At 41.3% G+C, this 15,296-nt stretch overlaps 1 protein-coding gene across 2 annotated transcripts in view; it reads right to left on the bottom strand.

Annotated features, from left to right (window-relative positions):
• Positions 1 to 15,296, bottom strand: part of TFB1M (transcription factor B1, mitochondrial) — a 153,560-nt gene that overhangs the window by 76,947 nt on the left and 61,317 nt on the right. For both annotated transcript variants that reach the window (XM_040429381.1, XM_040429380.1), the window contains exons 5-6: positions 10,977 to 11,128; positions 4,482 to 4,601 (exon numbers count right to left, since the gene is read on the bottom strand). In XM_040429381.1, coding sequence (XP_040285315.1) covers positions 4,482 to 4,601; positions 10,977 to 11,128 — 272 coding nt within the window. The remainder of the gene's footprint in view (positions 1 to 4,481; positions 4,602 to 10,976; positions 11,129 to 15,296) is intronic.

Here is a 15,296-nt window from a genome sequence, read left to right as displayed (position 1 = left end):
CGAATATTCGCACTCAACACTAGTTACGAACGCGGCAATACCCAATGGGCCAGATTTATCATTAGCTGAAGACAGAATAATGGAATGAAAAAGTCGCAAATCTTTGCGCAATCGCTAAAACTGCACAAAAATTAGCGACTTTTTCTGCTCTGCACTATGCTCGCCAGTTTTCTGAAACTGGGCGTGTTTTCTTATGTAAATGAATCTCTAGAAAGATTTACTATTGCGACTATTTAAAAAGTCGCAAAAAAATGCGCAATTTCACTCCAGTGAGGACCATGCGACTTTTGTAAAGTTGCTTACTGGCGGATAAACTGCTACCGTCAAACCACATTGATTACAGTCCTAAAGGGCCGATCATAAATCTGACTTGGCTAAAACTGACTTTAGCCATATGTGAAAGTGGAGTGAGCTGTCGGAGGAATGATAAATCTGGCCCAATGTGTCTACTATTTTTATTTTTGTTAAGTTTTACACAGTAAAGGCATTTTTGAACAGAATAAAATCTTGTTTTTGTGTTTGCCATTTTCTGAGAGCCATATTTATTTTTTATTTTTTGGGCGATTGTTTTAGGTAGGGTCTAATTTCTGTGGGATAAGATGACGGTATTTACCATTTTGGGCTAAATACGCCTTTTTGATCACTTGGTATTACACTTTTTGTGAGGCAGGGTGACCAGAAAATGGCTGTTTTGGCACTTTTTGGTATTTGACATAATACAACAGGGTTAATTAAAAACACCATACATAATGCAGGTACTCCCCTAGTAGAGTACATGCCATCACCCAACTCAGATTACTGAAGGATCGCTCAACCACAACTGCACCACAATATATGCTCTCTTAACTGAAGACCTCAGATCAGAGGGTGATATCTGCCTTAACTATGTATGCCAGAATTACTAATCAATGCCATGCCACAGTGTAATGCCACGCTGGAAAAGGCCCATTGACACTAGCAATGCCACCTCCCAGAGGCTCCCCCCTAACATCATCTGCCAGCGCCAAAGATTATAAATAGTGGAGAACTGTAAACTGGAGTGTGTCCGGTTCTCATGTGGCATTTATTTCCTGGAGCAACAGCGGACTAGAGGAAAGCACCAGCTTAAGCCAAATGTTTGACCAGCTGAAACGACTACCAAAAGTTACTGTCAACACTAACCTCTTCACCACATGGAAGGCATGTAATGACTGCAACCACCCTTGTCTGCCTCCACAGGAATGGCCCCACAGCACTGCTGTGAGCTAGACCTCTCCCCACCTGGATGAACAACAAGACACAGAGGAGGTGGTGGAGGGTCAAATTTATTCTTCCTGTCTCTATCAAGCTGGAATAAGGTCTCTCTCAATGTAGTGCAGTTGTTGAGGACGAAAGGGAAATTAAAATTTGCATTAATATGCAAATGAGGACATTGGAGTGCTAAGGGTCTGGACCTGTATTCTTGCACCTGCGCTATGGTTGTCGGGCATATTTATATCTGCATATTAAGGTCTGACAATATTAGAACCAAAATGGAGATTCACATTACCTTTAAGAGGCCAAACTCTATGTTGGAATAAGCCAGAAAAGGACAGGATAGTCACTGGCATGCAATGTATATTGTTTTAAAAGTTATTGCCAACAGATGTGGTATCTTAGAGAATATAATGGGTCTTAACTACCGGGGTCAAGAGAGGTTATTGCTTAAGACACTGGTATGCAGCATTATTCCATATAATCACCAGTATAAAGTATATATTCACGTGTGATTTTATGTAATTTTATATATTTTAACCTATGATATATAATGTTTGTATATTCATATCCAGTTACTGATAATGTATCATTGTATCCATATATATATATATATATATATATATATATATATATATATTATACCACATACAGTACAGACCAAAAGTTTGGACACACCTTCTCATTCAAAGAGTTTTCTTTATTTTCATGACTATGAAAATTGTAGATTCACACTGAAGGCATCAAAACTATGAATTAACACATGTGGAATTATATTCCTAACAAACAAGTGTGAAACAACTGAAAATATGTCATATTCTAGGTTCTTCAAAGTAGCCACCTTTTGCTTGGATTACTGCTTTGCACACTCTTGGCATTCTCTTGATGAGCTTCAAGAGGTAGTCCCCTGAAATGGTTTTCACTTCACAGGTGTGCCCTGTCAGGTTTAATAAGTGGGATTTCTTGCCTTATAAATGGGGTTGGGACCATCAGTTGCGTTGAGGAGAAGTCAGGTGGATACACAGCTGATAGTCCTACTGAATAGATTACTTTAAGAAATGAAGGTCAGTCAGTCAGCCGAAAAATTGGGAAAACTTTGAAAGTAAGGGCTAATTGACCATGAAGGAGAGTGATGGGGTGCTGCGCCAGATGACCTGGCCTCCACAGTCACCGGACCTGAACCCAATCGAGATGGTTTGGGGTGAGCTGGACCGCAGAGTGAAGGCAAAAGGGCCAACAAGTGCTAAGCATCTCTGGGAACTCCTTCAAGACTGTTGGAAGACCATTTCAGGGGACTACCTCTTGAAGCTCATCAAGAGAATGCCAAGAGTGTGCAAAGCAGTAATCAAAGCAAAAGGTGGCTACTTTGAAGAACCTAGAATATTACATATTTTCAGTTGTTTCACACTTGTTTGTTATGTATATAATTCCACATGTGTTAATTCATAGTTTTGATGCCTTCAAAGTCATGAAAATAAAGAAAACTCTTTGAATGAGAAGGTGTGTCCAAACTTTTGGTCTGTACTGTATGTATCAATAGAGTATATTCTATAGAAGCATATAAGCTGGTTTTCTACTAAGAGGATATTCTTTTAGAGAAGAGCTCAGTTATCTTAGACGCCAATTAATTAGTCATTTGGATGGCTAAGATACACAAACTGGGTAAAACTTTCTAAGGACTATTGTATTCCTATCTGCCCCATAAATTCAAGGATTAGGGAAACTTCTAATACCGCCAGTCGGTCTAAGCAAAGTGTCAGAAAGAGTACCTCCTTGGTTGAAATAATGACGAAAGGTTAAGCAAGTCATGAGAACAGGTTAGATATGTATACATTTGGCATTCCTGAACATTTAAATTTCATATGTGAAACAACAGTGCCATCAAGTGGTAGATGGGCAGAAGTTTCTAAGGAATGCCAATTAAGTGACATCATCCCCGTGATTAACATACGTCACACCCACCTTATCTAATTGGAAATCCCTAATCCAAGAGGGGATGGGCATAGATAAGGATTAGAATATCTGATCCAGTTTTGGGAGATCAAGGGGGACTTCACATATTCAGGGAGATCATCACTTCACACGTCAGGAACGTACCACAGGACGTCACAGATCACAGAACATCTTCATCACTTCCAGTCCTAAGGAAAAGCTCCCTACACCCTAAGGAATTCTTCCAGGGACACACCCGAGACTCGCAAAAGAAACTAACAGATCTAAATCTTGGAAAGCTGGGTCCCTTCTAAAAGCTCTTTATCCCAAAGCCAGGGGTAATGTATAATTTATTTCATTTGCAGTAATTATAAATCGCTCCAATTGGCATATAGTTGAGACCTCATTATTAGTGGGTCAATAGTGTTAAAACAATAATTTTATGGGAAATTTTAATGAACGTGCACATCATTAGAATTCCTGTAATATTTCTATCAGAGTGGGATCTTTGATCGGATTTTATTATCCGTAGATAGGCCAACGGGCGTATTTATAAGATGTCTCTTACTGCCATATTCTTTGATTGAGCATAAGGGACTTTCCACAGGTTAATTTCTATTGTTTTTTGTTACATTATAATATTTTGATAACCAGTATACTAATCGGTAATAATTTGATAATAATTTGAGCAGCATTGTATTGTACTTGGTGTAGTAAATTAAGTGGGCCTAGCGTAAACGGTGGAGCACCATCTTGTGGTCGATTTTGATATTATCCTTGTATTCATTTGTATGCCATTTTTACTGTATGTATTTATAATAAATTATATTTTATATAATTAATTGAACCCTGTTTCATAAGCTGCACGAATTAACTTTAGATCTCATTAATAAAAGAACTGGCGTTTATATGTCCGCCAATTAAATTTTTCATTTTTCAATTTTCATATTTCATAAAAATTAAAGGGGCGCAGCATAATTTTTATGATTTCATATCTTATATGAAATAAATACTTCAACAAGGTGCAATAATACCATTTTAGGTGAGATGTCTGGCCCTGTCAATCAAGGGAGGAGGGGGAGTTGCTCGAAGCTGTGGTGAGCATATGGTGCTCTGAGGGTTCAGACCAGACCCTGTGTTCCAACTACATCATTTGCACATTAGTAAAAACAAACTTCTCGGTATTGTGCTACATACAACTATAAATAAAATATAATTTGAATCAGCAGGATACCAGGCGGTATACCCAGTTTGATGGTCCTGATCCTGCCGACAGATGCTCTTTAAATAAGCTATAAGAACATATAGCATCTTACCTCAGGTTTTGGCACAAAGGCTCGACCAGGAATAGAAAAGCAATGCTTGACTTGGCAGAGATACTGGGTCATGATAGACAGTCTACTCCTTTGTTTACCGCCAGTGGGTGCTGTCATCCTCTGAAAAAAATTGAAGTAGCAATAAACCTCTGTGCACATTGCTTTGTATCAAGGCAAAGTTTTTCACTAATCCATTTGTCCCCATGTAAAACAATTCTTCTCAAGTTTTTGTTAAAGGGGTTGGCCTATCAGGGACATTAATAGCATATTGCTAGGATGTGCCATCAGTCAGATAGGCGTGGGTCCCACCACTGGGACCTGCTCCTATCTCCAGAACGGGGCCCCCAAAGTGAAGGAGAGCACACCATGCTGCTCTCTGTTTACTTCAGGGGCTCTGTTCTGGAAATAGGAGTGAGAGAAGGGACCCGCACCTCGCTGACATTGATGGCATATCCTAATATGCCATCAATGTCCCAGATGGAAGAAGCTTTACCACAATCACTTATCCCCGGGATAGGGAAAAGTGTCTGACTGCGTGAGGTCCGACTGCTGGAACCCCAAGAGATCTCGAAAATGGAGGTCCTGGAGTCCCCTATAAGAATGGAGTGGTGGTGCAAAAGTGTGTCTACTACTCCATTCACTTCTACGGGACTGCTAAAGAAAGTAAATGGACTGAATGATCCTGAAAATGAAAGGGGCGCAGCACTTCTAGGAGTGCCACTATGCAGGCACAAACTTTGAAGGGATACAATGCTAAACCAGTGCTGTGGCCCCTTCACTCCTGGGACCTGCACCGGTTCAGGGAGTTAGACCAATTGCAGTGATAGCATATGTATCGTTTGTTATGGAATCTCCATCCTGGCTACTAGAGGGGGTGAAAAGGACCATATGCCATGAGTTTAACATTTGCAAAGGGCTTGCTCTGGTGGCCTGCATTCAGAAGTGTCCACAGTATCCAATGGTAAACAGCAAACTTATGAATGCAGCGCAGGGTTATAATAAAGGCAGTAATGGAATGCATATGTGATGATAAATGGGCACAGCTTTAGAGACTTATTTATGAACATTTTCTCCCACTTTTACTTGCAGGATTCATCAGCAGGGGGAGTGTTCCACTGATGCATCTATTGTACTCTACTAGAAGAATGGGGGGATACTAGACCACCGCCATTATTCTTAATATAACTTGGTCATATCAAGACGATTTGGGAACATCAGCTTCTTTAAAGTGCTTCCACACATCGTTTCTTTTGAGAAGTTTTTCTTTTTTTTGCTTGCGACAAACACAGAAAAATTCATGTTTTTACAAGCGTTTTATGGGTTGGCATTTTTGGGCACACAACGTTTTGCTTGTGTTTTTTCCAACAGAAAAGTCTATGCGCGCCAAAAAAAAACACACCCAGAGCATGCTGGTGTTTGAAAAATTGTCAAGGGACAAAGGAACTGTCTTAAAACGCCACTTACAAAAAACACAGGGAGAAATCTATCAAACTTTTTATGCCTTTTACTACTGTGGCGTAAAAAAGTCAAAAATTATGGCACACACGATATAGTTCCGCCTTTTCACGTCTCTCGCCACTTTTCAAAAGTAGTGAGAAGATTGGGGGGCTTAGATGAGGGGGTGGGGCCTCCACAGCCCAAAAGATTTACTACGCAAATCTAATGTAAGCCATCTCATAGCCAAATTGATGTGCCTCTTAATAAATATGGTGCATTCTGTATTGAAAGACATTTGCAACGTTGCTCTTCGTGTATCTTCCTCACAGTGTAGTGTGTTTTATTATTTCCTATTGCCCAATATGTACAATTAAAAAAAAATACACCAAAAACGTGGCACATCTGAAAAAAAAACTAAAAACCTAAACTATACAGTATATGCAATAACCCTTAGGGTGCTGTTACACGCAGTTTGTGCTGTACTTTTATTAGGCCAAAAGCCTGACTTGTTCAGTGTTTTTATTGTGTTTTTTTTAGGTGTTTTTGCCATTATTATGTGTTTTATCACCTGGTGTCTTTAAAGTAATTTTTGTATGCTTTGTATTATTTTATAGGACAGTATGTACTCCCCTGTAGTGTTGCTTCTTTGTTAAGAGCAGTATGGAAAATGAATGGCACAAAAAATGGAATGTAAAAATTCCAACAGCCACTGCACATTTATTTTTTTTAATCACTCTCATAGGCCACTAGGCCTGAAGCCTATTAGGCAGCATAGGCGCATCTCAGGCGATGCAATAAGTGCATTGTGACCGCTTGCGCTGAGATGTGGGTAACTAAGGCCGAAAGAAGCCTGCTTTGCAGAAGGGAGCATGGAGGGTGACATATTATTGGGGGGATAAGCACTGTACAAAGTATAGTTTTGTAACTGGACTGAATACTGGCTGAAGGACCGTCTCCGTACAGAATTAAAATGTGTAGGGATCGACCGATATTGATTTTTTAGGGCCGATACCGATAATTTGTGAACTTTCAGGCCGATAGCCGATAATTTATACCGATATTCTGTGAAATTTCATTTTTGAAAAAAAATTATTCCTAGACACATCTGCTGAAAATGAATATTTTTATTGTTAATGTGTATTTATTTTTTTTGTAAATCTTTCTTTTTTATTTATACTTAATATTGTTGGTGTTTATTTTTTTACTAACTTTTAACCCCCTTAGGGACTAGAACGCTTGTCCTATTCACCCTGATAGAGATCTATCAGGGTGAATAGGAGCTCACACTGTCCCTGCTGCTCTATGCTTTATACTGGGGGTCTTGGGGGGCCACTCTGCGCCACCAATGAACATAAATCTCTCATTTATTCATATACAGGAGGCGGGAGCTGGCTGCAGAGTCACATAGCCAGCTCCCGACCTCTATGAGCGGTAGCTGCGATCCGCGGCACCTAAGGGGTTAACTACCGCAGATCGCAGCTACCGCTCATAGAGGTCGGGAGCCGGCTATGTGACTCTGCAGCCAGCTCCCGCCTCCTGTTCAATTTGAATGAATGAGTAAGTCAACATCATTGGTGGCGCAGTGGCCACAGTCCCTCCCCTCCTCTTGTCTTCTCTCCTCTCATTGGCGGCAGTGGCAGCAGCATCACAGGGGGAGGGAGACACTGATTCCTTCTCCCCTGTGCTGCTGAGGGAACACAGAGAGCGCTGACAGCAGCGCGATCCGTGTTCCCCATACGTTATCGGAAAATAGATGCCGATACTGATAACTGTCAAAATCCTGAATATCGGCCGTTAATATCGGCAAAACCGATAATCGGTCGATCCCTACTTCGGTACTCGCAAGACTTCGAACTTTTTGTCACCTCAGGTAAGTAGAATCAGTGTGAGGGGCCCGGGCATATGGGGTGGCATTTCCAGGCTCATAAAACCCTTTTAATGATAGAGAGGATAGGATTAAAATCATTAGGGTTTTTTTCAGTATTTTTTTTGGGTGTACTTGTAGAGCATAGACTAAATAACAGCATGTCAATTAGCAGCTTCTAAGGCAAGCAGCATATTGTCATGTATTAAACAAGACATGGACTTGCAGGACAGGGATGTAATATTAACACTTTACAATTCTTTGGTACAGCCTCATTTGGAATACGCAGTTAAGCTCTGGGCGCCAGTTCAAAGAAGGGATGCCCTGGAGGTGGAAATAGTACAAAGGAGAGCGACTTAACTGATAAGGGCATGGAGGGTCTTAGTTATGAGGAAGGATTAAAATAATTAAATGTCTTTATTCTTGAGAAGAGACGTCTAAGAGGGACACGATTAACCTATACAAATGGCTCATACAAAAAATATGGTGAAAAGATGTAATGTAAAATGCTCACAAAAGACAAGGGGGCACTGCCTCTGTCTCCAGAAGAAAAAGTTCTCCAGAGGCAACAAAGCTTCTTTACCAAAAGAAATTTTAATCAGTAGAATAGTCTACCTGACGGTTTAAAAAAAGGCTTAGATGAATGTTTAGATCTAAATAAGATTAAGGGTCATGTAAATGTGTAGAAGCCAGGTTCGTACTCCCCTTTCCTAAAATTCACATGCCTACCTATCCCTTGGTTGAATTTGATGGACTTAAGGAGGAACCTTGTAGCAACAATATAATTAAGGGGGCACACTAGTATAAATCAAAAACCAGGAGTGCAAAAGGTGGTCCAAAACAAACTATGCAAAATAAAAAGGACTATGATACAGTCAAGAGGACCACCACAAAAGAATGCACATCCCACAAATACCATTAAATAAAAAGGCAATATTTATTAGACAACACTGACACATAGACACATTAAAAATTGTATACAATAGAACAAAGTGTTGGTGAAAGAATAAAACCAACACTCATACAGAGTCGACTAGCGTCCAAAATTTAAGGACATAAAATGTATAGTTTAGCTATATCAAATAACAATATAAGAATACATAAAGGATTGATATTAAATATAATGTGGCATCAAATGAATCATAAATCAGACCAAATCAGGTCAAAATGTGAGAGCCATAACCTGTGAAAAAGCTGGTGAAGTGGACCTGAGCAACATGAAGAAAGACACCCCACACGTATCGCCGCCGCAATCCGGCTTTCTTAAGGGTAGTGGGCCATGTAAAAGTGTGTCATATATATACTGAATAAACTTATTAAAACAATTATATCAATAATATTATTCACCTGTGGAGTAAGCAGTATGTGTGTGAGTTCACTGGCGTCCCCAGGGTCACAGCGCGCATGCGCAAAATGGCCGAGCCACAGGAAATGTCTAGATCATGTGGCCGGAAGAAAATGGTCGCAATGGAACGCAATATGTGTTCCACCAATGCAACGCAAACCAAAAACATAGGGTCCGCTCACACAGAGCGCAACTATGTACATCAGAAGGCAGGGCAAAGATAAAGTGCTGATGCATAAAGGGGGTAAACTAATTAAAAAAACATACAGACACCATGATTGAGTACACAATAATAACGCATGATCAAGGGATACAATAGAATATCTATGGCATGATTTTACAATAAATATCAATATATAAATAAATATAAACAATAATTATATATCCTGAAGTAGAAGAAGGGGGGAAAAAATAAGTTTGTTTAGAAAAAAATTAATAGATATCCATAATCAATGATAAGTTTCATAATTAAATAAATCAATTAGGATATCACAACCCCCTAAACAAACAGCACATAATAATGTATATAAATAAAAAATATATATATATACATTTATTGGCCAATAAATATACTAAAAAAATACCTTGACTCATGAATTTTATAAAGCAATCAGGGACGAAGAAAAAGAAAAGAAATAAATAATAAAAATTTCCCTTTTTTTCTTGTTCCTTCTTCCTTCCCTCCTCCCTCTCCTCTCTTCCTCTTTTTTAAGGGGGAACCTTATTACTACTGAGATAACTTTAGGGGGACTTATCACTTCTGGGGGCACTTTCGGGGGGTACTTTAACTACCGAGGACACTACAGAGAGGCCATATTACTGCTGGGGGCCCTTATACAGGGGCCTTATTACTAATAGGGGCACTATAGAGGGGCCATATTAATACTGAAAGTCTTATTACTACTGGGGGTACTTCAAGGGAACCTGTCATCAACTTTGTGCTAACCTCACTGAGGGCAGCAAACATTAGTGACAGAAATGCTGATTTCAGCGGTGTGTCACTCATCTGCTGAGAACAAGCATCAAAATCATTGCAGCCCAGGCCTTGAAAAGAGTCCAATCTCCCTGAGAAGAGTCCTGGTTATCCATAATCTCCTGCTCTCCTCGCCCATCTGCTGCTGATTGGAAATTCTCTCCAAGAGAGAAAGGGAGAAAACTAGGTAGAAGCCTGTCAGTCATCAGCAGGTGGGCAAGAAGAGCAGGAATCCATGAATAACCAGGACTCTTCTCAGGTGGCCGTGACTCTTTTTGCTGGTTCTTAGCAACCACTTACTTTTAACTTTTAATGACAGACCGCTGAAATCAACTCGCCTGTCTCTACTTTATACTGCCGTTAGTATGGGCAACACAAAGTTGATGACGGGTTCCCTTTAAAGGCAAAACACCTCACAAATGTCAGAAAAACTCTGTGTGTGACACCAGCCTTATAGTAAAAAGCAGTTTCAAAAGAAAAGTCATGTTTAGATAACGTTTGAAGTTCTTACAGTATCATATTAGATAAAATTAGCTCATACTTGCCAACCTCTACAGATTTGTGTACTGTCAACAAAAGAAGCCCTCCTGAACCTGAGGAAGGGTGGGCAACATTCATATAAATTTTGTTGCTTTGAAACAGTAAAGGCCCATTTACCCATGAAGATCATTTTCCAATAACGAGTAGCGCTCGACGATACCTGTTTAGTTACATTTACATGCTGCAATCCTCGTTGGGTTTTTGTGTGAATTATCATTCGTTCCCCACAGTTCGCCTAAAGCAATGAGGTGATGTGCTGCCTAGAAATGATGATCTTAGTTTGCATTGCTGGACATGTTTTATCATCCTGAGTAAAACCACTGCTGTTGATCATACCTCAGCTACTTCACACTGGAATGTCAGAGTCATCTGAGTCCTGCCATATGTGAATGGACCAGTTCTGTTTGCCATCTCCTCCAGCCACTTGATGATTAGAGGTGTTGAGACACTGAAAGGCAGATTCCCAATAATATGGACATTTGGTGGATCTGTAGAATGAATAAACAGCAGAAAAATGTATCTTATTCTGGAATGCAAAATCTTTAAGCGGTTTGCACATATTTTGTCATTATTCGCTAGGTTCATTGACCGAAAAGGATTGGACAACTGTTAAAGAAAACAACATTAAAGGGATTCTGTCACCTCTTTTTACCCCATAGAGATGCGAACATGCACGGCTAGATCGCCGCTAGCATGTCTGCAGTATACCTGTCCCATAGCTCCGAGTGCTTTTATTGAGTGTAAAAAATTACTAACCGCTCTGGAGCCCAGCCATGCCCCTCTGTGAAGGAGCCCAGCACCGCCTGTACCCACGAATCTCTTCCTTGCTCACGAAGTCAGATCGCCGTAATCTCGCAATGCGCAGTGACGGCACAGTGTCCTTCCCTGTACTGGCATCAGCCTCAGGGAAGGAACTGCGCGCCGCAAGATTAGGCGATCTGACTTTGTGAGCAAGGAGGAGATTCGTGGGTACAGGCGGTGCTGGGCTCCAGAACGGTTAGTGCAGCCCCTTGGGCTCCATACCAGGCTGATTTACATATATATATCAAATCCTTTTTTACACTCAATAAAACCACACAGAGCTATGGGACAGGTATACTGCAGACATGCTAGCGGCGATCTAGCATCTCTATAGGGTAAAAAGATGTCACAGAATCCCTTTAATCTTTCAATGCATCCAGTTATTTTTTTGTTAACAAGCAGTTGAGTTGTCAATTAAGAAAATAAAAAAGATGGGTTAATCCTTTTGACTCGGGCCAGTTCAGGCCCTAAGGACCAAGCAATTTTTCTGCTTTGTCATTTTTGCAGCTCTTGTGCCCATGTAATGAGAACGAGGGACATATACGTAATTTTGCATTCAGCAGTTATCTAGGCTATTCTAACATTGAACACCATACTTTTAGTAACAGCGGTGCACTGCATTTTAGCTTTGTACCATTAACCTAAAAGGGAACAAACTGTGCTACCCTGGACCACCATTACTAAAAGTACAGAATTGAGCAGCACAAACCAATATACCAACCAAAGTAATCAACAAAGAGGCTGCAGTGTTATTCCAATTGTCTTGGCCCCTTCAAACAGCTAATCAGAGAGGGTGCCTAGAGTCAGCCCCTACTGATCTAATATTGACGAACTATCCTAAGGATAAACCGTTAACATTAAAAGGCTGGAAAATCTATTTAAGATCAGTTATGATTAGAAAATTGAAAAACAGTGCAAACTGATCTGTTTTTGTGATTCTGTGCACCATTGCGAGGGGACACTAAGGGGGCAGCACTACTGTGAGGGAGAAATAAGGGAGCAACACTATTGTGAGGGGGTACTGAGGGGGCAACACTATTGTAAGGGGAGCACTAAGAAAGCATCATTATGTTAAGGGGGGAAACTAAGGGAGTAACACTATCGTGAGTGGTTACTAAGGGGGCAACACTTTGTAAGGGGAGCACTAAGAAAGTATCATTATTGTAAGGACGGAACTGAAGGGGCAACTCTATTGAAAAGGGGCCGTAAGGGGGCAGCACTTTTGTGAGGGGTCACTAAGTGAGTATTCTACTGTGAAGGGGGTGCATTAATTAGGACATAACTACTATGTGGGGGCACTAAGCTGGATAACTACTATGTGGGGGCACTAAGCTGGATAACTACTATGTGGGGGCACTAAGGGGGATAACTACTATGTGGGGGCACTAAGCGGGATAACTACTATGTCGGGGCACTAAGGGTGATAACTCCTAAGTGACCGAGGAAAATCAAAGGGGCAGTAACGTTTAAAACATGGTATTTATTGATATCACTAAAACATATATAGTCCCCTTACAGACAAAACAAAAACAGACAGACACAGTCGGGACCTGGGTACAAGTGAGCCGCTAAAGTGCGGGTCGCGGTACACAGAGTCCCTAGGGCGAGCCCTTAATAAAGGCTGTGTGGACCCCAAGGGTCAAGAGGAGCCACAATTGGTGCCGAGAGTCACCCCAGCGTGGACGTCCTGAATCCCACTTGGAGAACAGGTGAATGTCCAATCGGGGTAAAAATAAGGGTAGATCTTACCGGTATAAATCAAACCATGCGTGTGTACAGCGGACATAGGAGTCAACCGGAAATAAGTTCTTTTCCCAGCACATGGATAAGGTGTTCCTATGCGGGGGAGGGGTTCTTCATAGGTTAGGTCATACCTAATCAAGGTCCGCAGGGAAAAGAGCTGTCCCTGTTGTGCCCTGCTTGACCTACTATGACCCTGATACCCTAACACGGGATCCGTGCCCCGCAAGGGGTGGTCCCGTCCGGAACCTTACCCTGGTATAAGGTCCCTATGAGACCCTGCCAGGGTGATGGATAGGACACCTAATCTAGTGAAACTAGAATAAATGATGACAGAACCGTGGATATAAAGGAGGTATGTTCATGTGTCCCTACGCGTTTCTTCAATAGAACATACACGGAAAGGAAATAGTACTACATACAGCCCCTAGAATCGTCAGGGGACGGGGGTAAGTACTAGTAGCTGCTGCCTAAACCACTTAGTGTCAGCGATGTGCTACTGAGCACGGGTGGAAGAGGGCAGACTGAAGTGCATCACTCAGAAGGCTTAGTCTATTTGCACTAAGAAAAACCTCATAACCAAATAAGAAACTATGCTTATGTTAGGCAGTTGGGAGGGAGGTGCTGGCTACCTCTAACCACTTATTGATAGGTAACGTGGTTAATTTGTATCTAGAGTGCGTATGGCAGAGTCCAGGTACATCTGAAACACACAAAAAAAGAGGTACAAGACGCCCTATAAACTACTGTAAGATAGTAGATATATCTGGTAGAAAAGACACAGGCAAGCACAATGACCCCCTAATGCCGATGTGTAGAGGAAGACTCAGACATCAACAAGTGATTCTACTTACAATCAGGCCTAGGTGCGTGTGGCATCCATCTGGCCGGACCGGCATCAATCGGTTTGTGTGAGGCTGGGTGTATGGCGTCTGGCAGGACAACTTTATTCCCTTTTTGTTCCTATGTGACCGAACAAAGTGGATTGGGCATGTATAGATACCATGCTCTGAGATCTGCACTGCGCCAAAACGGATGCGTCATCAGAGTTTGTGTGGATTTCAGCAGGGAGAGCCTCCTGAGATCAATCGTAAATGCGCCGACAAAGTCTCGCCGGCACAATGGCGAGATTTCAAACCCAGACATTTGAACAGTGTGGATGCTTGGCCCTGAGGAAAGGAAATTGCCATGGCATGTGTAGCGCTTATACTGACCCTCCTTGGGTTTGGGAGGAATGCATGAGGGACTCATTTGTAAGCTGGGGAGAAGGGGTAAACAAGAGCGAATTTCAATGCATCCTGGGAGGTGTAGGTGCTTGACTGTCTCATGTGAGTTGCTGCCCACCTACAGAAAAAGTACTCAGATAAGCAGATGAGTAAAAAAATTAAAAAATTGTGACCGTGGCATATGTGGTGTTAGACAGGAGTGGGAGTTACATTTTTTTTAAAAGATTAAAAATTTTAATCGCCTCATTTCCCAATATTACACATAAAAATAAACAAATAAATAAACATAAAAAGCATATCTTCATCCAAAAATGTCCAAACTGTTAAAAGATTGGTGGTGGCAGTGAATGCCATAACAAAAATTTTTTTAAAAATTAAAATTTTACATTCTTTGGTCACCTTGGACGCTCCAAACACAAACTGAATAAAAAGTGATCAAAAAGTCTTATGCCGCATTCTCACGTCAGTGTTCGGTCAGTGATGTTCATCAGTGATTTTGAGCCAAAACCAGGTGCGGTTCTAAACATAGAACAGGTGCAGATCTTTCCCTTAGGCCCCTTTCACACAAGCGAGTTTTCTGCGCGGGTGCGATGCGTGACATAAATGCATAACACCAACACTGAATCCTGATCTTAGGCCTTAGGCCCCTTTCACACGGGCAAGTATTCTGCACAGATGCGATGCGTGAGTTGAACGCATTGCACCCGCACTGAATACCGACCCATTAATTTCTATGGGGCTGTTCACATAAGCGGTGATTTTCACGCATCACTTATGCGTTGCGTGAAAATCGCAGCATGTTCTATATTCTAGAAGTGAATGGGGTTGCGTGAAAATCGCAAGCATCCGCAAGCAAGTGCGGATGCGATGCAATTTTCACGCTTGGTTG

The sequence above is a fragment of the Bufo bufo genome, chromosome 4 (assembly GCF_905171765.1).
Source record: "Bufo bufo chromosome 4, aBufBuf1.1, whole genome shotgun sequence".
Lineage (NCBI taxonomy): Eukaryota > Metazoa > Chordata > Amphibia > Anura > Bufonidae > Bufo > Bufo bufo.
This window is presented reverse-complemented; position numbering and strand designations above follow the sequence as displayed.